Source organism: Chaetodon auriga, chromosome 16 (assembly GCF_051107435.1).
Source record: "Chaetodon auriga isolate fChaAug3 chromosome 16, fChaAug3.hap1, whole genome shotgun sequence".
Classification (NCBI taxonomy): Eukaryota; Metazoa; Chordata; class Actinopteri; order Chaetodontiformes; family Chaetodontidae; genus Chaetodon; species Chaetodon auriga.
Window position 1 is genome coordinate 15,982,189 of NC_135089.1, and position 25,426 is coordinate 16,007,614.

At 42.2% G+C, this 25,426-nt stretch overlaps 1 protein-coding gene across 1 annotated transcript in view; it reads right to left on the reverse strand.

Moving 5' to 3' along the window:
* The window catches only part of LOC143334106 (protein shisa-8-like), a 91,469-nt gene that overhangs the window by 31,547 nt on the left and 34,496 nt on the right, over nt 1-25,426 (reverse strand). The window contains exon 3 of the mRNA XM_076752641.1: nt 18,381-18,496. Coding sequence (XP_076608756.1) covers nt 18,381-18,496 — 116 coding nt within the window. The remainder of the gene's footprint in view (nt 1-18,380; nt 18,497-25,426) is intronic.

The window sequence follows — 25,426 nt, forward strand, 5'->3', positions numbered from 1 at the left end:
TTTAATGTCTTTCCACTGAAGGTCCACTGAAGTCATTCATAGACCTTCGTCACAGTAGATTTTGTTGTCCTCTCATTGCAGGAAAGGCGCAGGTGTGATTAATTGCATGAACAATGGTTTTTTTTCCACTCTAGTGCCTCAGTAAGCCTCTCAGTTAATGCAGCATATACACAGCATAAGAAAAAGGTCTATAATGGGGTCTTGTATTGCATTAGCTCAAACACAATCCAAACAGCAGATGACACTTCCGAGCTCAGTGACCTGTGCCTGACAATGTTGACCTTTTTGTAACCTTTATGTGCTCGGGGAAATGCTGAAACCATCTCCTCCAGCACTTTGCTCATTTTCATTCAGAGTGTTTTGTACAGCCAATCCTGAGAGAGCTGCCCGGCACAAACAGTGTGAACAGAGATCACCTCGGCTGGAACAAGTGGAGGTTAAGTGACTCCACTACATGTATACTTTCACCGCCCCAACTTTCCCCTTTTTGTCGATTTTGCTTGTGTTTAAAACAATGCCACTTCATACACACCTTTCAAAATACTGAGTCGATAAGGAAGAGTTGTGACTTCATATGCCAAGGTCAGGACTGTGACATTTGTAACATATGATTCAGCCTGTTATTGATGGAGACAGGCTGGGTGAAGTGTACCACCTCAGGGTGTGTTATAAAACACACTCACACTGGGGCGGCATGGCTGCGCTAAGATCAGGAACACATACATGCAAAGGTTTGTGACACAAAAATGATACTTGCATTATAAGATGTACTTCTGACTGATTTCAAAAGCCCCGAATCAACAGTAACGGCCTTTGCTGCGTCTTTAACCACGATACAATCCTGGTTCTGATCTCAATGCTCAGCCTAAATACAAACCCAGATATAATGGTGGACTTAATTTGATGTTAATCTAACAAACCGATCTCATTTGTAGCTCATAATCCAGCCCCCTAGCCCTAATTCTAACCCTTAATGCTAACATTAAAATAGCATCAGCCACTTGATATGCAAGATATTCAATCTGCTGAAGTGGATGGGAGACAGACAGTATACATTAAAAAGCACAATTAAAGATAACATAAGGGTCATATGTCACTAGCATGATTCGATGTGTTCACATATGTACACGCTGCATGTTAACGTGCCTCCAGTCTTGGAGCAGCACGGCTTACATAACGGCCAATATAGCACACATACGCAGACGTAGTGAGATACGTCAGTGGTTTTTACCATGCTTGACATTTCTCTCACTCTGCAGCCAGCACATGTAAGCTGTCCAGTGACATTTCTCACACTGGGTGGAGAGATGGACAGAGACGGAGGACAAAGTAAAGCAGGAAATAAATGGGAGCAGAAGAAGAGTGTTTTGGAGAGGCTTTACACTCCCACGCCTACGCACAAACATGCTATTCCTTATTGGATCCAACTGGAGTCTTTCCTGCCTCTCATCCCTCTCACTTTTTCTTTCAAGTTTCACCCCCCCCCGAGTCCCACCATGTTTCTCACCTCATCGTCACCCCATTGCTTCCATCTGTCACACACACATATGCCTGTGTGCGCACACACAGATGCACACACACACACACACACATACACACACACACACACACACTGCTGCCACATTGCACTTTCCCTCCAGAATCTCTTTATTTTTGGCATCTTCGCTATCACTTCTTTTCTCTTGTTTGTCGCCTTTCCCCTCTCCACCTCTAATCCTCTTTCCCCTGCATCTCTCCTGCACGATGGTGAACGATTGAGATGCCACAGCGGCTGACAGGCTGTGATTGAAAATCCTGTTCCTGTGTGTTTCCCTCTCCTCCTCTGTTTCCTCCTCTCTTTCTCGCCCCCCCTTGTCTCTCCTCCTCTCTCCTCCCCCCTCAACCGTCAGCTCCTGCATGGCATGGTGGCCAACACTGGCCTCCCTTTGATCTCCCATAATGCATTGTGATGGCTGTGTCAGCGCTCAGCCTGATCTCAGAGAAACTATCTCTAAGCAACAAGCTAAGATCAATAGCGCAGTGTCACCGGGGAACTGTTTTCCCCTGTTGGTCTTTCTCCTCTGTCTGTCTGATTATCTCATTCTCTCACTATTCCTCACATCTCCTTTCTTTTCCTCAACCTCTGTGTTATCTCGCTGTCATATTTTGCAACCTTTTCCACCCCACACTGTGCCTTCTCTCTGTATCCTGTCATCTGTCTTTTTGTGATTTATTTATCGTCTTTTTCTGTCTACATCCCACTCTTTCCCACCACACACGCACAAGCGGGGACGCCTCAGTGCACATTAAATATGGTTGTGTTATAAAAAGTTAACAAATCCTTTGTCAGTGCTCCAGCAGCAACAGTGCTGTTTTCGTCTGTGCGACTGCCGTAGGTCACTGCTGCAATTACAGAGTTCAATTTGCTCCTCAAAGCTTTTGTTTCCAGGTGGCCTCCTTTTCCCCCCAAATGTTATCTTTCTTTCACACAAAACAAAACAGGATTTGACCACAAGGTGCTCAGAATATGAACACTGCACATTGTAATTTCATGGCAGTGGAGCGCTTCCAAAAATTGATTTTGTGCCCACCAAAAAAGGTCCAGTATGACATGGAGCACTTTCTGCTGCCAGCTAATGACAAACGTGACACTGAGTTTCCCATTTTCAGCAAACACAGAGAAAGTGCCAGGACATAAATTGTTCATTGTAGTAAGTGTATATTGTTAAATTATCCAGGATTTGTAGTTGTGCAGTGGGATTTCAGAACAAGACTAAGAGTTTACAGCCATGTTTACAGCTCTGTGAAGCTGCACCAAGCCACAGCGCTGCTTTGAGCTAAATGCTAATGCTAACATGGCAACATGCTCAGAACAACGATGCTAACATGCTGTTAAGCAGGTAAAATGCTCATCATGGTCACCATCTGGTGTTAGTGTGCTAACATTTGCTAATTCTGTTGTAGCACTAAACACAAAGGATGGAAATGTCATTCGTTTTGCAAGTATGACATGCAAAACGCCGGTTAATGCCGAGCTGCCGGTGAAGCCAGAGGACATGTCAAGGATTGCCAGCCTTCATCCTCTGGGGGCCATGAATGTCTGCAAGATTTCATGGCAATCAATTCAATAGTTGAGATATTTCAGTCGGGATCAAAGTGGTGCACCAACCAACAGAGAGACAGACATTCCCGTCCATTCAAAAAAAACAAAAACCACACACCAGGCCAGTTTGGATAAAACAATATTAAACTGTGGGATAGACCATTTACAGTGTGTAAAACATCAAAAATACATTTCTATTATATTAGGAAATTTGGTGTTTCTCATTCAATATCTGTGTGATTAATGTCCATCTATTCTAGAGGTTTTATGAAATGTCATTACCACAGGTAGCAACCTCACAACAGCAACATCTGCTCGGAAATCTTGTCCCTGGAGCCGACAAGCAGCCCGATGATTGATGGTGGCGTGTGGGACAAGAGTGACAGCGAGACAGTTTTATAGAAAAAGACCATTCCACTGTGTTTCAGAGCAGATGGTGGAGAGGATAAAGCAATGACATCGCCGCTGCCATGTTAGCTTGTATTAAAGGACCTGCCACATCCCACAGTCATCTGGATTCACGAGTAAAGACTGAGAATCAGTCACAACATGGTCAGAATGGCCACATTACAATACACATGCGTGTAACTTCCAGGTGTGGATACAAGGATGCTGTCAAGCTGCTTATTATCCAAATAGCATCCAGATGCAGATCACAGTTTAATGCGAGGTATAAATGATGTGTTGATTCGTCCTTGTGTTGCAGATTGGTAATTGGCAGGCTGGGTTTGCAGCAGTGTGTTTTGACATATGGCGAGAGTGTTGGGACGAGGATGAGCAGCGTGATAAAGTCAGTGTGTAGGGAGAAGCTTGAATGGAATCCAATGCGGGATTAAATGAATATACGTGGATTAATGATTCAATTAAGACAGATATTTGTTTTTAATGATAACAAAAAATATGGCGCGTGTGTGTGTGTGTGCGCGCGCGCGTCTGTGACAAAGAGAGCACTTCTATCCTTCCACTGTTGTTAGATAAATGATAACTGTCACTTGCACAGCAGTATACTGGCAGTGTTATATGGCTTCACTTTGTTATATGACAATCTCACCTTGTCATGTACATAAACACAAACACACACACACACGAACACACACAGTGAAGGTCTGTCTCTGTTAGTCCCTGTGATTGATGCAACTATTGTAGTATGTATGACACTACTGAACCCATCTGGTGAATACTGACTTGTAAAGGCAGACAGCAGTAACTGCAGGCAGTGAGGATGAGGAAAAAGGCTTTGGAGTTTGACGGCTCTTAGCTAATCTGTGGAACAGATATACGCCTTATTAAGTTTATGACTTTTTATGCTGATAATTAATCATTGTCACGAACCTTATTTCAAAGCTGACTAAACATCTGGCTGCACTCTGCGTTTGGAAAATGTAGCACGAAGGCAGCATCTGCAAACAAGCGTTTTCTTGTCCATTTGAGGTGGTGAGCTAGTTTAAAAAAAAAAATTCAATTGGTGAATTTGACCACGTCACTTTATGAGGATTCAGCTGGAGGCTGCAGAGATGAAAGCTGCTGCTCCTCTGTTAAGTTTGACTAGAAAGCTTCTAGTAGAACTTTATGTGGTGTTGTGATGATCCTTTATGTCTATTCTGGTCTAAGTTACTGTCTTATCATTAGGTATAACAAACTCAGTTCTGTTGGAGCATTAAAACTGGAGAGCAAACAGAAAGCAGGTTGACTGAATTTAGCCTAAGGCCGTCTGACAGCCTTAACTAACTGGAGTTACAGCAGTTTCATTTACCTCTGACTTCCTCATCCTTGAGAATTTGTCACGATGCCGATGTCTCTCTCTCTCAAAAAAAAGGTAAGGTATGATGTCAAAAAGTCAGATTCTGAACTTAACTCAGGTTGACCAAACATGTAGTTCGGGCATTCTGGTTTTGTAGGTCAGGTTAAAGGAGGCTTCATGCCTCTGTCACAATCTGTTTTCAAATATTTACACAGAGCCACATTAATTCTCAACATGGTAAACATGACTCTCCTACTCATGCATTAGGTTCCCATCTCACTACAGGTAAACACTGAATCACAGAAAGCACTGAAACTGTGAGGTTTCATGGGACGAATGTGATCGGACGTAGAAGGTGCAGCCCTGATGTGTGTCTGCTCACAGGTTAGCGATATGGAAATGAACCAGAAAATTAGTCACTCGTTCTGCCTCGCAGGCTTGTCTGGTTGGCTTCCTTCCTTGTCTGTCCACATGTCCGCCTCTCCTGTCCTCCTGCACAGGTCTTTGTCATGTGTTTCAAGCCAGTGTGTGTGTGTGTGTGTGTGTGTGTGTGTGTGTGTGTGTGTGTGTGTATTAACAGCAGGCTGCTGGTTGGTGCTCTCTAAACCCCGTGGCCGTCACACAGCACATCGACTGTCATAACAGACCTGACTCCCCCTCTGAGGATCACGCATGGTTGAGTGTGATTAGGTTAAACACGCTCTCTGAAATGACGTGATGTGATGTGGCATTGTGTGTGTGTGTGAGTGTGAGTGTACGGAGTGGACAGAGAGAGAAAACCAGAGAGAGAGAGAGAGAGAGAGAGAGAGAGAGAGAGAGAGAGAGAGAGAGAGAGAGAGAGAGTGTGTCATTTACGTGTGTTATCATTTTGACGAGCAGTACTCACATGTGTGCATACAGTTTGTGTTTTGTTGATTCTTAAGGTGTGTGTTGCTCATAGAGGTTCTTTGTTCTTCTGTGTGTGTGTGTGTGTGTGTGTGTGTGTGTGTGTGTGTGTGCATGCGAGTGTCTGAGCCAAAGACTCCCATGCTGCTGTTCAAGAGTTCTGGCTTTCTGACGTGAGACTGATTTCAGTGTGATATGTTACAGCATCATTTGGGTTAGCTGAGACACACACACATACACACACACACATATGTGCACACGCACATGCACGTACACACACGGAGCTCCCATGCAGAGCCCAGCGAAGGCTCTGTTTCTTTCGCGATAACTACATCAATTTAAGCTCGCGGTAGGGGTAACCGTCAGCAGACAGAGGGAGATATCGTTATCAAAGGCACATCCTCCTCTGTTACTTATTGTTGGTTTCGCTTGTGAAGTTGTGCTTATCGGTCAGTCACGTCCTGTGAAAACCTACACCATTAAACTTCCTATAACATTTCATTGTCCGGTCTCTAACAGACTGCGTCGTGGCCGCAGGACGAAGCCAAATGACGCATGTGTAAATCAAAGGAAAAAGGAGTGAAAAAAAGCAATGTTTTCTCACTTTAGTCCTGCCACGGAGATACAAGGTTTCCAGAAGACACTTTCCTTTCATCTGATATCATCTCAAAGCTTGTAATCGTAGGATTGAGCTTGTACAAGATTGCTGGTTTGATTATGGGAATTTGCTCTTGTCGAACATGACAGAACACATGTACAGATTCTCAGAGCGGCGTCGAGCAAAGACAATTAGCCGGCTGGATGGCACATCAGACAGAATAAACCTAGAGAGCTGCATCGCCATCTTATCAGAATCATAATAAAGCATGCTTTTGTGTTGTTTGAACAATGTACTTAATATCATTTATCTTAGGCAGGAAAAATCTCTCAACCTGGGACAATAAAGCAGGAAGGCAACAATGGGTTAACTTTGCCCAGCAGCCATGGGTGGAACCCAACCTAAGACAAGGGGTTGACCTGTTGGTGTTATTCTGACATTAGTGTTGGGTTATTTTGCCAAACGGGAAATGTTATAATCCACCTCAACTCCTGTTATACTTACATGACTGTTTGTATCTGATACTGTATATGTCTACATTGCAGTTTAGGATGCCATATGGACACTGCTTTGTGTAACTAACAATGCATTTTACACTTTTAAGGTAAAACCTGAGCATGTTGTGTCTAACACTGGGTCAAAATAACAGTTTTAGTTTGGGAAAATTCCATTCTACTCATATAGAAAACGGCCTGTTTTGTCCTGCAAATGTACTTTTTCCAGGCAGATTCTCCATCCTCCATTCTCTCGCTCTCAAACACGCTCCCCCTTCCGTCAGCTCACTCCCTGGTAGTCAGCACAAGCACTATCCTTGGCCTGATGCATTAACTAGGAAACCATTGTGTCCTCTATGAGAGGGGTTATGCCTCATTATGACAGAATAACAGAGCCAAAATGGAGCCCGATCCCTCCCAGTCGCTCCATAACAGTAATACTATCAGGGAGCCCGCAGCAGTTGAGGCTAATCCTGGCCATTTAATGTATAGCCACGCACTGCACCTCACTCAGGGGCTCAGCAGTGGCTCATATCAGTGTCCAACAGACACACACAAACACTTGCATGTACGCACACATTCACACGCTCTTCCCATGCGTGGAAATCCATACTGTTCCTTTGAACTGCCTCTCCGCTTATTGCTCTTTATACATCCACCCTCTGCCTGCACATACAGGGCTGCTAAGTGCTTTTGCATGCATGCACAGTGGAAAAAAACACATGCTCCTTATTCTCACCATCTGTTTAAGTTTCAAACATCATTTTCAACGTGTCATATAACAAATCCTAACAGGAATAACAGACTGGTGACTCGTTCACTTACTAATACATGTATGAAAAAGCTTGGTGAACTTCCTGTATATCTCCCGGATACAGACATGCACAGGAAAAAAACAAACAAAACCAAACGAAAATACAATTGCATGGCTGCCTTGTTTCCGCTTACTCAAACACACACACACACACACACACACACACACACACACACACACACACCACTATTTTTTTTTTTTAAGGTCAAATGTGTAAAAATGTGTCAATCCATAATGCTGACCCTCGGGACGGCTGGAGGCAGAGGAGGTGACAGACATGACAACGCCTCCCTCAGCCTCTCTTGACATCTTCGACACACACATATAAACAAACACGCACACTCATGTGCCCCCACGCATTAAGACAGTACACAATGACAATGTCTTGCCAATTTGTGCCGTCATTTGTCTCTATTGAGCTGCAGTTTCTGAATCATCAGTCCACACTGTCCTCGGCTGTCTTTGCTTTGTGTGCTTGTACGTGTGTGTGTGTGTGTGTGTGTGTGTGTAGGGGGGCTGTCATGACTGCCTGACGCGTGGGTGCAGAGTGGGGTCTGGTGTCCTTCAAATGACAGAGAGAAAATATCCCCCGCACTGTACAGGATCAATGCACGCACAAAAAAGCATGCAAACACACTCACAGATAGAAGCATCTTCATGCACACATGTAAATAACAGCACAGATGAGCCTGAAGATACTCTTCTGTCCCTTGTGTGTGATGTAAACATCATGAACACATGTCCTCTATAGCAGCTGCAGGGGTCTAAGTGTACTGAGACCCTGATGAGAGCACAGAGAAGCCCATGAGATGACTCCGGACAAAGCGGAACTACATTTTCTAAATCTAAACCTTCATCGGTATGAATGAGATCAGTCAGTAGATTTCTGTGTATTTGTGTATTTCAGTGGGTTGGAATCTTCACGAATACTCCAAGTACTAGATAAAAAAAATAAAACGATCCAAGCATGAGTTCCCTGAGAGCTCTGCAGGACACAGTAGGACAGTGAACAAGCTGGATTAAGGCCATAGCCAGGATTTTAGAAATACTGAGGTTGTGAGTCCAAACACCCTCCAAGCCCAGCACAGTCTGCACCACACTGCCAGGAATATATAAATAGCTACTGATACTAGACACAGAAGCCTGTCTTTTGTCGTCCAAACGTAACTAAATTGTCAAACGTCTTTGTCAAAGAAGACTGGAACCAGCCTATAAAATGCCCACCGTGTGTTCAGTCGTTCGCCTTGCTCAATAAATATTTCCAATCACATCAGCGACCGTCTACCTTTGGTTTCTGTCTGTCTGACTGTCTGTAGGACTCGGTCATTGTTTTGGCGGCTCACTCAAGCCGTAATCTGCCGGTGCCGTAGGTTATTGATAATGCTAATCTGAATATTACTCCTCTATGAGTTGGTTAACTTTCAGCAGTGGCGACAGAACTTCACAGAACCAGAACAAACAGAAGCCGCACCAACGCTGGCTTCGTGAATTATTCTATTTTCTGCACTTTCTTTGCTTTTACGTTCATGTTTTGTTTTTCTGGCTTGTTTTCGAGTACTATACGATGTTGTGTTTTCATTTTACTTATGTCACCCAGTTCAGATGTCTTAGTTTTCTATATCTTCATTTGACATGAGGTGAAATATCAGCTTATGTTTTCAACCAACTCATTATTTTTACTTTTCTACTGCTTTTATCTTTGTTTTTCTCTCGGTTTCAACACTGTATTTTCTTCACATTGCATCTTGGCTTTGTCCCCGTAACCCCAAAAAGTTTGCTTTTCAATAGTGCAATTCAACTCTTGAACTCCTAAAAACACCAAAAGGAACATCGGGTCTATTTATTGTAGCTCTGTGATCATCGCTGGGTGACTTTAGAGTTCAGTCTGAAAAAGAGGGATCAGACAGTTCAGTCTGCAGACATTCTGGCCATGATTTAGAGAAAGAAAGAAAGAGGAGGGGAGATGGACGAAAAGGGGACAGAATGATGACAGAAAAAAAGTGCAAACTGAGTGAGAGAGAGAGAGAGAGAGAGAGAGAGAGAGAGAGAGACCTTGAGGGAAGCAGGGCTGGGAGCAGAGAGGGGATGAGAGAAGATTGGCGGCTAATGAGAGGGAACTGGAAAGAGGAAGACTGAGATGGGAAAAGAGATAGCGGGGGAGTAAAGCAAGCAAAGGACAAGAGGATTATCAGCCCGACTTACACCTGATTTACCCACCCTGAAGATCAGTGGGGATATCTCAATCCTACCATATATATCTAGTAGTGTGAGGCTTCATGCATTCAATCCTTACCTGCCTAAATGAGTCACAGACTAAAAAATATCACTTTTGATGCTTAACATTCATGGTAGATATCACAGACTCACCCAGATAGGAGAGATGATGACTGCCAAAGAGAGACTTTTCAGTGGTGTGAAAATCATCCAAAGTTTTTCATGAAAATATTTGCAATTCAGACAAATATATGAGTGAGAAATTTAAATAAAAAGTGCTTTATTATGGGTGTTTTGGGCTGTGTCAGTATAGATTGGGTGGAGGGTGAGCTACAGATAGTTTGGCCTGAAGGGGGAGAGAGAGAGAAGTTAGAAGTCGGTGTAGTGAGGAGGGAAAATGCAGCGTCACATTTCTCTTCTCCAAGTCAGACAATAATAGATTATTGTGAGGCTCATATGAAGGTCGAGGGAAAGAAACAAAGAGCCAGGAAGAAACTCAAGAGTCAAACAGGAAAGAAGACACAAAGATCCACAACATTCAGAGTGATATAATAAGAGGGAAGATGGAAGGAGGAGGGAAACCGAGACTTGGAAAGAGATGAAGGAAACAGGATGTTAACAGAGAAATATGGGAATGGATGGAGTTGATAAATTTTAGTTAAATACAAGTGTAAATACAATGCTGATGTTTAGCAGGTATAATGTTTATCACGTTCACAGCCTTAGTTCAGCGTGCTAGCATGCTAACATTTGCTAATTAGCAATTTTCACAAGGTGCAGTTGAAGCTAATGGGAACGTCATCAGTTTTGCAGGTTTTTGGCTAAAACCGATCTAGCGATTAAATTATGGCCTGATGGTGGCGCCAGAGGAACAGTCGGAGTATCACCAAAGTCATGAGGATTCATCATCAGGCCACCATGAATGGTTACATTACAGCTACATTTAGGGATGCACGCAGTGTGGCATCTCTGTTGATGTATTACAGCTGCCAAGTCCGGATTAAACATCCCTGTGATCCCATAAAACGCGTTCTGTTCTGCAATTTTAATCCAGTTGTATGAGGTCAGCAGTTGAGGGTCGGCTGAAGGCCACAGCAGCCATCGTAAGGCCAGTGGGGTCAGGATCAGTCAGCTGTGGTTCACATGCGCATCCTGTCAGACGCTAAATAGATTAAAAACTTTCGTAAAGCAGCAAACAGATTGGTAGACCTGTCAGTCATTCAGACATAATGGTGAGAATGTAACTGGATTAGAAGACATGTCGGCCACCTGATGTACCAACTGTACAGCATGTTCATGCATGACTGCATGTTTTCATGCTTGTATGAACATACACACATATATTCTCATATTCTTGAACCATGTTTGCCCATGTTGCCTCCCTCCCTCCCCTCTCTGTCTCTCTGGTGGTGTGTCGTTGACGAGCTCAATGCGGGTATAATTGGCACTGGCCCCATGTGGCACTGTAGTGACGATCCACAGAAATCAAGGGCACACAGATGTAAACAAACACTCTCTCTCACAGATGCTAACGCGCATGCACACGCACACACGCACACACACACACACACGCACACGCACACACACACACACACACACACACACACACACACACACACACACACACAAGCCCCCTGCCTATAGTGCGTCTTTTCACTTAACACCCGTCCTGCAGGCTCCCATGATACTCATTTCCTTGTTTTGATTTCAATGTCACACTGATCGTATCTCACTCCTCCACCGTCTCTTGCTCCCTCTCTCTGCATCAAACACACACTCCTTTTCTCTCTCTCTCTCTCTCTCTCCCCACTTTTTCCTCCTGCTCTACCTCTTTTAATGTTCCCTCCTTCCATCTCACTCACTCACTTCCTCCCACTCTCACTCTAATGTTTATATTTCTCTCTGTCTGCCTCCTTTTCCCTCTCTTGCAGGCCAGCAACATGCAAATTATGCCCCACAAATGCAAATCTGTTCCTATCTCAGAAGAGACCTCCAGTGGAGAAGAAGAGTCCGCCCAGCTCAAAATATACCCCACTAAAGTCTTCTCCATCTGTAACAGAGGGGCGTCATTTGTTTGAAGGTTACCTCGGAAAGCTGCTGAATGAAGCATCGTGTGTGTGCATGTGCGTTACTGAGCCAGTCCAATGCATCATGGCTCACAGTGCTTTAAACAGAGATTAGGATAATAACTAGGGCATAGGTTTATATGGGTAATTTGATCAGTGGTACAATAATCAAATCTCATGTAGGAAATATTATCAAGTTAAAGGTTTTTGTGTATAGAGTTAGGCAACTCACAAATAAATCAGCTAACGGTTTCATTGCAGTGGGTCAGTGACATCTCTCTACCTTTATGCTCAAGGAACCGAGAGAGACAGCACGATTTTTAATAGAATTTATATGGAACTCAAACAACAGGCGAGTTTACAGCCGTGCTAGCAGCTCTGTTAGCAGCTCTGTTAAGAAAAGTGTTGCTTTGAGCTAATCAGCATGCTAACAGAGAAACCATGCTGATGTTTAACAGGTATAATGCACAGCTGAGGCTGATGGGAGTGTTATATGTTCTGTGTGTGTGTCTTTTCAGGTGTGAACATCATGATGACTCTAGCAAAAGTCAGAGGACCATTAGGGTTTATCATCTGGGCACCATGAATGTCTGTACAAAATTTTATGAAAATCCAATAGTTATTGAGACATTTCAGTGTGAACCAGAGTGGTGCATTCACTGACTATTCGTATCCTTACAGCCATGGCAGTAGCATTGCTAAAAATGTTATTTCAGCGAGGGCCATAACCAGAGTTTTAGAAACAGTGAGGCCCTTTAGCTGTGACCTGGAAATATTCAAATTTAAGTATATTGAGCCAATAAATACTGGAATTAGTCTATGAAATATCCACTGTGTATATAGAAATTGTTTGTTATAAAACAAGCACAAACTTCTCCCTTAAAATAATAAAAAAAAAAACTCCTTTTGTGTCCTCAATGACAGCTACAGGCCTGATTTCAGTCAGCTTTAACATTATGACGTTGGTTTTAATTATTACATATGATAATACAGTGCTCCTCTGAAGATTGTTTTTGAGGCTAACAACTTTCCAGCTCTATTCGTGTATTAAAGGGAAGTTTTTGCAAGTTTCCAGCTGAGGGAAAACTCCCCAGCAGAGTCTCGGCTGTTCTCCGCGGTGCTGTCCATGGTGCTGAAATCAACTGACTGTCGTTTGATTAAATAAAGGAAGGACCATTTCAGCTCTAACCCGTGCTGCAGTCAGGACTGCCTTTAGAGGCAATGTTTGCATAACTCACATTAGCTGTAAGTGATCAGGGAACGCTCTAACATTCCCAGCTTTCCATCGCCCTTCCCTCCATCCTGCTCCTCTTCCCTGCCATCTGTTCTCCTCTCACTCCTCCTCCCCTGCCACACATTCTTATTTACATCCATTGCCTGATACGCTCTCACTTACTTTTAGATAATTGCTCACTGTTTCACTTATTTGCACCTTTTTTCTTTTCCTTTTTAATCTCTCTGATTTCCAGAGCTCTGCTGTAGTCTGTGGGGATTTTTTTCTCTCTTCAATCTGCCAATTCTTCCATTATTCTTTCAAATATTTGCCTTTAGCTCACCCATCATTTATTTATTTTTCTTTTATCTCTCCTTTACCATCACCTTGAAAACACACAAATCTCTGCTCCCTGCCTGTACAGTAAAACGCCACAAAATGTGTCTCTCCCAGTCTGCGTTGTGTGTCTGTATATATATGCATGCAACCTTATGCATATGTGCATGTGGCTGTGTTCATACATGGATAAGCAAGTTTCTGTGTGTGTGTGTGTGTGTGTGTGTGTGTGTGTGTGTGTGTGTGTGTGTCGGTGGGTGGGTGTGTGCGTGGAGCAGGGTGACTGTCCTCAGGGCAGCTCTCCACACCAAGCAGAACAGAGCAGCAGCTGACCAGCTGTCCCCCTTGCAGCTAGCAGCATGTTGTCTCTTCTATCTATTCTCTCTATCTCTGTTTCTGTTCATCTTTCCTGCCTCACCCTCTCCGTTTTCTTTTCTCCAGCTTTTTCTATCACTCTTTCCTTCGCGTTATTGCTCACTCCAACTCTCTCCCAAACTGTACTTGCTCTTACCATGCCTCTGTTTTGATCTAATTCCTCCCACTTTTCCTCATTGTACACTGGACACAGTGTCTCACCCACCCGCTTGTTGTCGTCATCATCTCCCCTTCATCTCCTTGTCACCTTCTTTTTATTGACTCCACTTTCCCTCCCCCTCTCGTGCCCTCACTTGCTTGCTGGTTCTCCTATTCCACGCCTCAGTAATGTCATTGTTAAGGTTTGTCTCTTTTAACCTCATCTCCCCCCTCCTGTCTCTCTCCACTCCCCCTTTCCTTGTTCATAGACTTTTTTCAGTAACTGCTCCCTGTCATCCCCTTTTCACTCCATCATATCAACTGTGTTTTGTAACTACACAAAACCTCTCATCTTCTTGTTCCTTCCTCCACTGATTCAGTCATCGAAACCGTGGCCTGACCTCAATACTTTTCCTCTCAGTGTTTTTCTCTTTCCTCTCTTTCTGTCAAATATGCCCACCTTAGACTTAACATTTCGCCACTTTTATCCCTTAGTTCATCTCTCAAATTGTATTAAGTATATATCCGCTTGAATTGAGCACAGGAGAGGAGTGGAAGACAGATAAGGAGATCATTCTTTTGTCAGAGAGGAAACATGGGGATTTGGCTGCTGTCTTCATTAGGGAAAGGGCTCAGAACTTGTTCAGTGTATATTCATCCTAATCAGCTGCACTCAAGCTTCTCACTGCACTCTAACTTGGACAGCTACAGCCTATTGCAAGCCACAGTGCATTGAGGCAAAACAGACATTTTTTAGTATACTTGAATAGTGATAAGAATAACAAACTAATGATTGGTCTACATTGTTCCCTTGCAGCAAATTTGAAACAGTTTATCATGTTTTCCGACTAGACGAGAATTGCCTTGGTTCTGATATAATCAGCTGCTGGAGTTCATCTACAACGGCATGGGAAGGCAATACATCTATCATAAATGGGTGTACAAATGCTGCATTATGTGTATTTATATCTGCATTGGAGGCAAGTCAGCGAGTCAGAGATGACTAAGAAAAGTTGAGGACTACAGCCGAACAAAAGAGCCAAGCTGTTAGCGGGCTGAAAACCACTAGGGAATCTGTGTTTAGGTAACATTCAGCATGCTTTTGCTTTAGACATCCAAATTTAACAATAATAATAATAATGATGATAATAATAATAACCTGTGAAGTGCTGAACATTTCATCTACATTTAGACTCATTTGTCTACCGTCCTCTCTCCTTTCCTGCCTGTCTCTCTCACACCTCGTGTCTGTTTGTCCTCTTGGTCTCTCTCTCTCTCTCTCTCTCTCTCTCTATGTCTAAGTGGCCTGGAGGATTAAATGTGTTTAATTAAGAGGTGATTATGTGTAGACAGCTGACACAGCAGGATCAGGATGGCTTCATCCATTCGGCCTGACTGTCATCACCCCGTACCCCCATTCAGCCCCTGCACTACACACACACACATACACACCCACACACAAACAAACACAGCCACCCACACACAAACACACTGTCCTCCATATGTCTGCCCAGTTTATCCCTCCTTTCACACCTCTCACACCCTTCCTTCTGTTATCCGCCGTCTTTATTATCTTTTTAACTACAGGATTCGTTCTTCCTCTTTCCTCGTCTGCTTCTCTCGCTCCCCTGAGCGGTATAATACTCACAAATAATCCTTCTTTCTTTTACAGCCTGTATATGTCATTTCATCTAATCACGCACATAAAGCAGAAAGAAGAAAAAGCTGTATTTAATAATGAAAAACAGGAATTATTCACCAGTACACTAATGATAAACACTACTTGTTATAGTAATACGCTTTGAGAGCTACAGTAAATATTGATCAGAAACTTCCAGATTTTTTTTCTTTTTTATGAAAACATGAGCATCCCCCTGATCCATCATGTTTAAAGCAATAATCAACGCATAATTCTATCACACATAATAAATATTAAAGCGAAAATGCTGAAAATGCTATCACACTATACACGATACAGTGTGTACTGACAGTGCATGTGCATGCTGCTGAAAGGCTGATCTGATACTGACTTTGAAGATACCAAGACAAAGCAGTGTGAGAAAGCAGAGGGTGTAAAAGGAGGATTTAATAGCAGGGGAATAAAGAAATGGAACGACCAAGGGAAAGCAGACAGAAGAAAGCAGAGTGCTAATAAGCACAGTACGGGGTGAAAAAGAGGCCAAAAACTTGTTTATTGCAATTGTGGGAGGATGAAAGTAAAGGGAGAACCCTCAGCATTTCCCTTTAATCCGCATGTGTGGATAAATACTGCATGTGTGTGCATTTGTGACAGTGTTAAAGGAGAAAACTTCACACCAGAATGATTTATATGTGAACCCGATCGTGTGAGACATGCATTTGTATCTGTGATCGTATGTTCGATGAGGTAGCTCTCTTTAGCGAGTCACGTTTATTGATATCATGTAGCTTAATGCGAGCTTTGGTGAGTAACAAGATATCGACCTGAGCGGTTTGCAATAAAGACATTTACCTTGCGTACCGCACAGCAATACAAGTCAGTGTGGATACTTGAAAGTAGTGGGACCAAAGAATGGCTCACATTGTTCCTGCTGCGTCTAATGAGAAGGACCAAATTGTGAGGCAACAGAGACCTTTGTCCTTTAAAGCATGCCATCACTCTTGTCACAAATGAGCCCTCAAGAAATGTGCCCACAAATTTGAGTCTCAATTCACTGAAGAAGCACAAGGTCTTAATATGTGTGTGTCCGTATGTGTGAGTGTGTGTGTGTGTGTGTGTGGTCAAAACATTTAGAGAAAGAGGGAGACAGATGGGTCACACAGTGTTCCCTCTGTGGGTTTGGAGCTGGAACACGGCTAATTACATCTTAATTAAATATGACCTGTCTGTCCCCGCGCCTTCTTGCCCGTGGACGACATGTGGGCTTGTGTTTATGTGTAAGACAGAGAGGCAGCAATAGAGAGTGAGACTAATGTGTGTGTAAGTGTGTCACTTTAAGTGTGTACAAGGGGAAGAGTTCTGGTGCAGAAACGTGAATGTGCATTTAATGAGTTTGTAATGTGTGTGTGTGTGTGTGTGTGTGTGTGTGTGTGTGTGTGTGTGTGTGTGTGCGCGTGTGTGTGTGTGAAAATGAAAACTGTTCTCGGATGGAATTGAAGTCGCCACTGCCCCATAAGCCCAGTACTGACGTGTTGTGTTTGTGAGGTCATTAGAGGACATAAAGGTGTGTCACAGTGGCCATGAAGGCTTTGTCACAGTCCTCTAAATTGATCCACCTCCCTGTGTCTGAATTGCTCTCGATTTAGAGGGTCACTCTAAAACAGTGTATCCCCAATGGGGGGTATGCCCACGTGTTCCTTCAGGGGTAGCCTACTTCTACTGCTGCCAAGGAGCTTGTGGAAAGCTTGCAGAGTTGCACAACTAATCTGAAAACATATTGATTTAGCTGTAGCACCTGAACACCACATGCTGAGAGCGTGTGAAAACTAGTTAGCAAGTGAGCAGAAAAGTCTAAACACAGCTAAATATGATGGGAAAATAGTTAAAACAGCTCTAGCTGAAAATGATGGATAAAAGCTTAAATTAGATCGTTAAACTTAATGAGATAACCAGTATTTTTTTTTTAAATAATCTGTACAAATGTACATAGACATAGTTGTTTTTTCTATTCTGTATCTTGTAAACTTTTATATTTTTATTTTGACCTCTTTATGCCACTGTGCTTGCTTTGTGTAAACTGCTTGCTGTAATGACTAAATTTCCCCCATGTGGGATCAATAAAGTCCTATCTTATCTTATCTTATCTTATTTTATCTTATCTTATCTTATCTTATCTTAGTAAGGGGTAAACAGGTGAAATGGTTATCTTAAAGTAGGCTGATGGATAAACTGTGTTGAAATATAGTTGGCTAGGTAATGGACAAAGAGTTAGCTTAAAATCCAGGATAAACAGTTGAAATGGGTATCTTAAAGTAGGCTAATGGATAAACTATTGAAACATAGTTAGCTATAATACAATAATGTTGAATTTAAAATAAGGGATACACATTTCGAAGGGTTAGTTTAAAGTAAGATAACAAATAAACTGCTGAAATGTGCTTAGCTGAAAGTATTTGAAAAATGGCTAAGAGTTAGCTAAAGGTAATGGATAAACAATTGAAATATAGTTTGCTAAAAGTTGTAGAGAAATGGCTTAAATAGCATTAAAAGCATTTTTAATGAAGGGATATGTGAGTTCATCTGATGTGGTACACTTACCACTACTCTAAGACACGTCTCTTAGTCGGAACTGCGCAAAAGAGACTATACAGGGTATATATATAAAAAAAGACTATGTTATTGGACTTTGATTGCACAAGCTGGAGTTAATATATGATGCATTTTACATCATCTCAGGGTGCTTGCATGCAAACCCATGCAAATACACAGACACACGTGGACTGACCGTTGTTGGAGCGTAGTGCCCTGGCTGAGATGCCATTGGTCCCTATAGGATGATGAACCCCGGTTCCATCCACCACTCCTGCCTCTCCTGGCTGCTTCAAAAGCTCCGTCAGAGTCCTGGCGGGAGGAAGCAAATTACACATTTCGACATCATTATACTTTATCAAAGCAGCCTGCACACAAACTGAAAAGTAGACACAAAACCCAACAAAATGTCTTATAAAACTTGACTCCGGCAATTACAAGCGTCAACACAAAGGAAAAACTGATGGGAGAACGTTAGTGAGATGTGCTGGGAAAGAGTTTGGACAGATTGAAGAAGATGATAAAAGCTAGAAAAAAGTTGCAAATATTCATGTGGACATAATATTAAAATCCATTATTAAAAACATCCAGACAGCCTTCATCCTAATCGCTCAACCTGTGGTTGAAAAAGATTGCTCACATCTATAAAAACAAATAGAAAAACTAAATTCAAGACAGCGGAATTGAGGATGAAAAGGATGAGTCTCTGGATGTTTGCCAACTGGGAGCATCAATCATTTATAAAATATAAAACAACTTCCCCTGTTGCCGCCTTTTATTGTTTGATGCCTTTGAACAAGTTTTGATGCCTCCTCAAAACTGGAACACAGGCAGGAAAAGGCCTTCCAACATGCAGATTTAACTCTTTAGGAACAAACAGACGCTGCAGCTGGAAACAAGGACTTGGACTGTCTACAGCTGAAAGCTGGCTAGCAAAACCAAAAACAGTTCACTAAAATTAATGCATACATTGTTGAAAAAGGTCGCTAAACCTAGTTGACAAATGGTTGGAATAGTTAAAAAAAAAGTAATAGATGAATGTTAAATACAGTATAGCTAAAACTAATGCATAATAGTTAACACAAAACTGAAATACTTTAAGTCTGTTTTATGTGTTATCTTATGCTGGAATGACGCTTTTAGTGTTGAAATTCTGGGGTTTAACCTGTTTTCACAGATCTTAAAGATGAAAAATGCAAGACTGGATCCATTTTACTGTCTTTCAGTTCAAATAGATGCCCTCTCTAGTCTAGTCTGTGCAAGATGGCAGAGGAAGGGGGTATATTTTATATAAGTGGTGGTTTCAGTCAAATAAACAGATGTCAAAGTGTGACTCATACAAAGCTGCTCACTGTCATACGTGTGATTGCAGTTTAATTACTGCAGTACTCTGGCAGAAACTGAACAAAATGACTTGCCCTTTTAGAGTGTCAGCTACCAATTTTGCTTCTGCCGCTGTTTGTTTTTAATGAGGTAGAGAAAAAAGAGAGAACCTAAAATAACAACACCTGCTGTCAGTCTGCTCATATGAAAACTTTTATTCTATTTCCACTGTGACCTCGAGGACTTAAATTGGTTTCATACACTTTCCAGTATTTGCTCACATTAACAGGGACTGAAAACAAGAAAACGCTCACCATCAACATGTCGCCACTGACAAGGAAATTATAGCAACACAGTCAACAAATTAGCTGTGACCTGAGAGCCGCTATCAAGAGACCCATAAATATTTCCTCACTGTTAATCTCACTGTGGAAACCTTCTAAAATGCAGCTGAGCAACTGCCTTTTTTATTAGCCTGCTGTTAAATGATTGCCTGTGGTCATGAGAGCAGTAAGCATAAAGACATGAGCACCTGTACAATATAATGCAATTCAATGCAACGGACTTGCACTAGGCGCTAAGTATAAGGTGGTATTGTGAAGATTATGCGTCTTTTTTTTTGTTTATTTGATCCCAAATGGAGGGAGAAAATAGCATGAACAATAAATGGAAACTGGTATACTCCAGGTTATGATATACGACATACTGACATTGCTACGATGACTTTCTACAGTTGGCCTCATGCCCACTGTGTGACTTCATCATAGCAATGGCAATCCATCATGGTTTAATATGTAATATACTTAAAGGCACTCCACCAGTTTTACACATGAAAATCTATTTCCTTGTCATGAGGAGTGTGACCCCGCCATGCTCTCCATGCAGTTATTCAGTACAGTTAAACTTCTACTAGAAACCGCTCACTGATGCTGTTGAGAGGGAAGAGCAGCGCTGATGTGTTTGACTTCCCAGTGTAGACGTGATTGCACGCCATAGCACAAAGTCAGGTTGGAAAAATCTGAAAATGAAGCTGATGTTTCCTTCCTCTCCCTTGACACTACTTCTCACTGCTACGCTGCCATTAAGCAATCTTCAGCTGCTCCAGTGGAGCTGCACAGCGACCAGCAGCCATCTGTGGTTGTTCTGGGCAGCTCCCTGGTGTGAAAGTGAAGCTGGGTGCTGCTGAAAAAAGCCCAGCTCAGCAAAATCCCTCCAAAGTTACAGTCTAAGTCTAAGTCTGCACTTAACATCAGGAAAAAGTTTGAAATTAGACCCCTGCTGAGAGTCGTCTCTCCCGGCAAATAACTCAGTGATCAGAAATAGGACTTATTCTTAAACCCAAAAAAGTTTGACAGAAACCTCAAATTTAATGATTTCCATGAGGATATCAGTGCAGGGACGAGCACGCAAGGACAATGAATACCCATAAAATGTGTCTTTGAACCGGACAGTATGGACTGCAAGTGCCCTAGGACACACACATCACACAAGCATCTGAATTGCCCTTTACATTTTCTGCTTGCTAGCCAATCCATTCCTCTCTCATCAATATCCGTCCACTACCATTCCATTACTTCATTTGTCTTCCTCCACCCCCCTCATCCTCGAACTGAAGCTGCATCTCGCCTCCTTCCACTCGCTCTCTGTCTCTTCCTCTGGTCCCCTCCAGACTGCTCAGCAGGGCTATTGTTGAGTACTTGTTGTTCTTGACACCCTCTATCTCCCTGGAAACATCTTCCCTTTCTTTCTCTCCTCTTCAAATCCCGTCTGTCTTATCTTCTCAACTTTCTGGGTCTGACTCTGCCCCCCTTGCTATTATCTCTCCCCCTTCTTCATCTTTTTTCGGCACTCCGAGCCTTTTATCTCTCCCCGTATCGCTTCCTCACCCCTCTGTTTCTGTCGTTCTTCTCCTCTCAGTCCTCTTATCCTGCCTCTCTTGCACTTTCTTGTCATCGCGTCTGGTCTGTCTCAAGCCTCTTAGCCTCTCACCCTTTGGCCCAATTTCTATTTTCTCCCTCTTCTTTCCTTTTCCCCCTTCAGTATTCTCAGCCCTTCCTCCCTCGTTTCTCTTCCCCTCCCTGAGGAAACTGTCACATGAACTATTCCAACTTGCAATATTACCACTCTTGAACTGATACAGAGTGATATGAAGCCATCACAGTCCCTACACACACACACACACACACACACACACACACACACACACACACACACACACACACACACAGGGCTAAAAAAAAAACATACATTTTCATAAATTCATAATCAAGCAACTTCAACTTTTTCCACTGTGTTGCATGAGATAAAAGCATAGCTAAAAGCCTTAAATGTGGAAAATAAAAAAGCAAATATGCACCATGTAAGTACTGATTCAAACACTGAGTAAAACCCAGATCAGAATAGCATCAACCCAGTCTATATGCCGAGGGATATCTGGCTCTTTCCTGATAAGAGTGGAAGTGTTGACATGCAGCAACATCAAACAACACACATTTCTAGCACAGATGTGAAGGAGGACAGAGGATGCAGTGTGCTGTAGGCCCACACACAAAAATGCAGACAGTACATACCACATGCCGTGTTTGGTACTTTTTCTTTTTCCTTTCTCTTACCATGTTTATTGTTATGCACGATGATTAAAGAAAAAAAAAAAACACAAACTTGGAATATATTTTCATAAGCTGTGTCTTTTTTCATAAAATGTTGAGAGGTTAAACCAATCTTCTCTTTGAAATGCGTGAAGTGTCAAGGAGCTGCAAACCCACTGGATTTGAAAGTAGGCTGTTTAAGCTGAGGTGTTGCTGATTAGCTGCATCCTCCTCGCTCTCTAAAGAGGGAATGTCAAATATTTAAAGGCAACCTCAAGATGACACACAGCACAATCTATGTTGTATATTTTACGACCAATATTTAAAATTATCACCAATTTACTTTTTGGACATCTTACTGCAAACAAGGTAAATTATACTATTTGTTGCATTATATGAAATGTAGGATTTATTGTTTTTACAGGTTGACCAATATGAAGAACGAAAAAGTCTGGATGTTTCTGACCCTGTCGCTTCAGCTTTAACCAAAAATCTGTCTTTTGAGATGGGATTCTGCTGCAATGCTGTACAGCACAAAGGCTATGCAAGTGGCTTAAGAATACTATGTTATAACAGTATTGAATCCAACTTTACTTTATTATGTGTGCATTTATTATTGTCTTTTATTATTGATTAAAAGTCAGCGTATATTGCTAATCAATGTGATGATTTTTGCATCCACATAAGGCCCAGTGAGCTCAAATGAGCCTGATTTCCAATTGAATTACTAAAAAATGGATTTTCCCAGTAATGCGAGACAGAGTATGAACTGAATAATGAATAAAAGTTGATGCACAGAGACTGTACAAAACTCATGAACACAAATGATTCAGCAGAAGGTGGTAAATATCCACCACAGAGGCTTTTTCACCCTGTGAGGTTTGGTGGAACTTCTGGAAAACTCCAGAGAAACATCTCCAGGCGGTCTGACAGCCTTAACACCACATGCTCGGTTTTGTCCCGACAGAGACTAAATATTGCAGAGTAAGAAAACACAAAGCACTACGCTACTCCCGCTATCCCCTGAAATTTGATTTGACAAAACATATAAAGTGCCATGGAGGTATTCAAACTGATAAGAGTGACGAATTAAAAGCCCTTGTGAGCCCACTGCGTGAGCACGAGTGCAGCAGTTTAATATGTATGGTAATTGCTTCAAATGGAGTCAACCACATACCATTGTGGACTCTTTTCAGTCGGGTGCAAGTAGCTAGATTTACAGGAAAAACACTCGGCCTCTGAAAACTGTGCTAATATTCACGCAGCATGAACCTTCTCAGGGGTGAAACATGTGGCACTTGAGACTCAACACTGTCTTTATCATGCTGCGCCCTCTAATTCTGAGCAGACTAAAGCAGATAAAAATGCTATTTAAATACATTATTACAGCATTACAAGTATTTTGGATTGGAAAATATAGGACATACAATTTGCATAAGATTTTACATAAAGAGAGGTGAACTGCTCCGACATTCAAGAGCATTTTCAGATACATTCTTCTAGGGTATCGAAAGCATCAGGGGATGTCAAGCAGCGGTTCTTGTTCATGTGTCAGTGAGTGCTTGTCTGTGAATTGGAGGCTTGAGGGTGTACCAGAAGGCAAATAAACACATCTTTTAGGTCTTACTGTAAAACATAATGTATATGAGAAAAGATAAAATTTGGTATGTTGGAAGCTAAGATTTATTGTTAGTGAGTTGAAGTTTTTGCATGAACAAGATGAAGAGTACACAGGCATGCTAACGGCTCAGTGAGGCTGCATGTAGGCAGAGCGGTGCTTTGAGCTAATGCTAACATCAGCATGCTAACATGCTCGTAATGGCAATTCTATCAACGAGGACGTTTATGTTAAGCAGGTGTCATTGTTACTGTGCTCACTCTCTTAGTTTAGCATGTTAGCATCCCTACGTTAGCTGCTTAGCATTGAACACAAAGCACAGCTGAGGTGATGGGAATGTCATTATTTTTGCTGATGTTTTGTCATAAGGTAAAGTATTGGACAAATGGATATGTTGACCTTATGGTGGCACTAGATGAAAAGCCAATCAACCAGGGATCTTCAAAGTCGGTGGGATTAATCCTCTGGACACCATAAATGTCTGTACAAAATTTCATGGCGAACCTTCTGATAGTTGAGATATTTCAGTCTGGACCATGTGTCTGACAGACCAACACTGGCATTCCCAGAGTCACACTGCTACCTTGGCTAAAAATCACAGCACTCTTTCATGATATATACATCATTAACACTCACTTGATAGTTTATGAGTTACTGTGGATTAAAACCACTGCAGGCGAATAGAACATTCGAGTATTGATAAAGTGAGTGTGTAGAATGTGTTAAATGTGTTATTTACTGCTTCATTAGAAACTTATAAAAGCAAATGCAAGCACGAAAACACACTATTTCCCTGGAACAAATAATCTGACACCTGTATATTTATTTGTTTCACAGCCAAATGTTATCCATTTCCTCTACTGTGGCTGAAAATGTGCCCTTGAACGCTGTTCTGCCACAGTAAGTATTCCAGTACAGCAGCTCAGCTAAAGGCTCACTTTATGAGCTCATGTAAGCACTTATTGTTTTGTTGTTATGACATGACAGAAAACTCAACAGGGAGATTAAGAGTCCAGCATGATTAAGTCATTCCCTCACTTGCTCACTCGCTCAGCTGCATAAACATCTGCGACTCAAATGTCAATCGAGCGAGTGGATTGTGATGGAGTTTAATTTGCGAGTGTTGAAGAAACACACGTTTTTTTGTACCGTTTGACCCAAACACATCTTGCTCTGCCGTGCTGCTCCTATTTATTTCATGGTCAAATTGCATATCAAGGTGGTAAAACACTGTGAAACCAAATCAGTGCATCCGTACAGTTTGTGTTTGTTAGCGTATCTCAACCTTGCAGTGGCCTGGTCCTGATTGTATAACCAAATGTGCACTATTGTTTTCAATTGTCAGAGAGTGTTTCGTGCTAAAAATAAAGTGAGAAAAACACCCCACGGTCGTGTAATAAGACATTCAGTATTGTTCTGCACACACACACACACACTCACAAACAAACACGCACTAGTGCACACAAACACATTTACTCCCCTGGGTCTATCACACAGCATTTTGTAGCTGAATCACTCTTCACTGTCACAGCAGGTTAGTTTATCTTACAAGGTCCCCCACAGATGATTCCAGGGGCCTGTAACCTAGCATGGGACTGAGCATGGAGATGTAGCCCTGCTGTTTTCAAACACTGGTGCTGGATAATGGTGTGTGATGCTGCTTGCCACCTACAGTTGTGCCACCCGACCAACCTACACAAACACACGGATCCC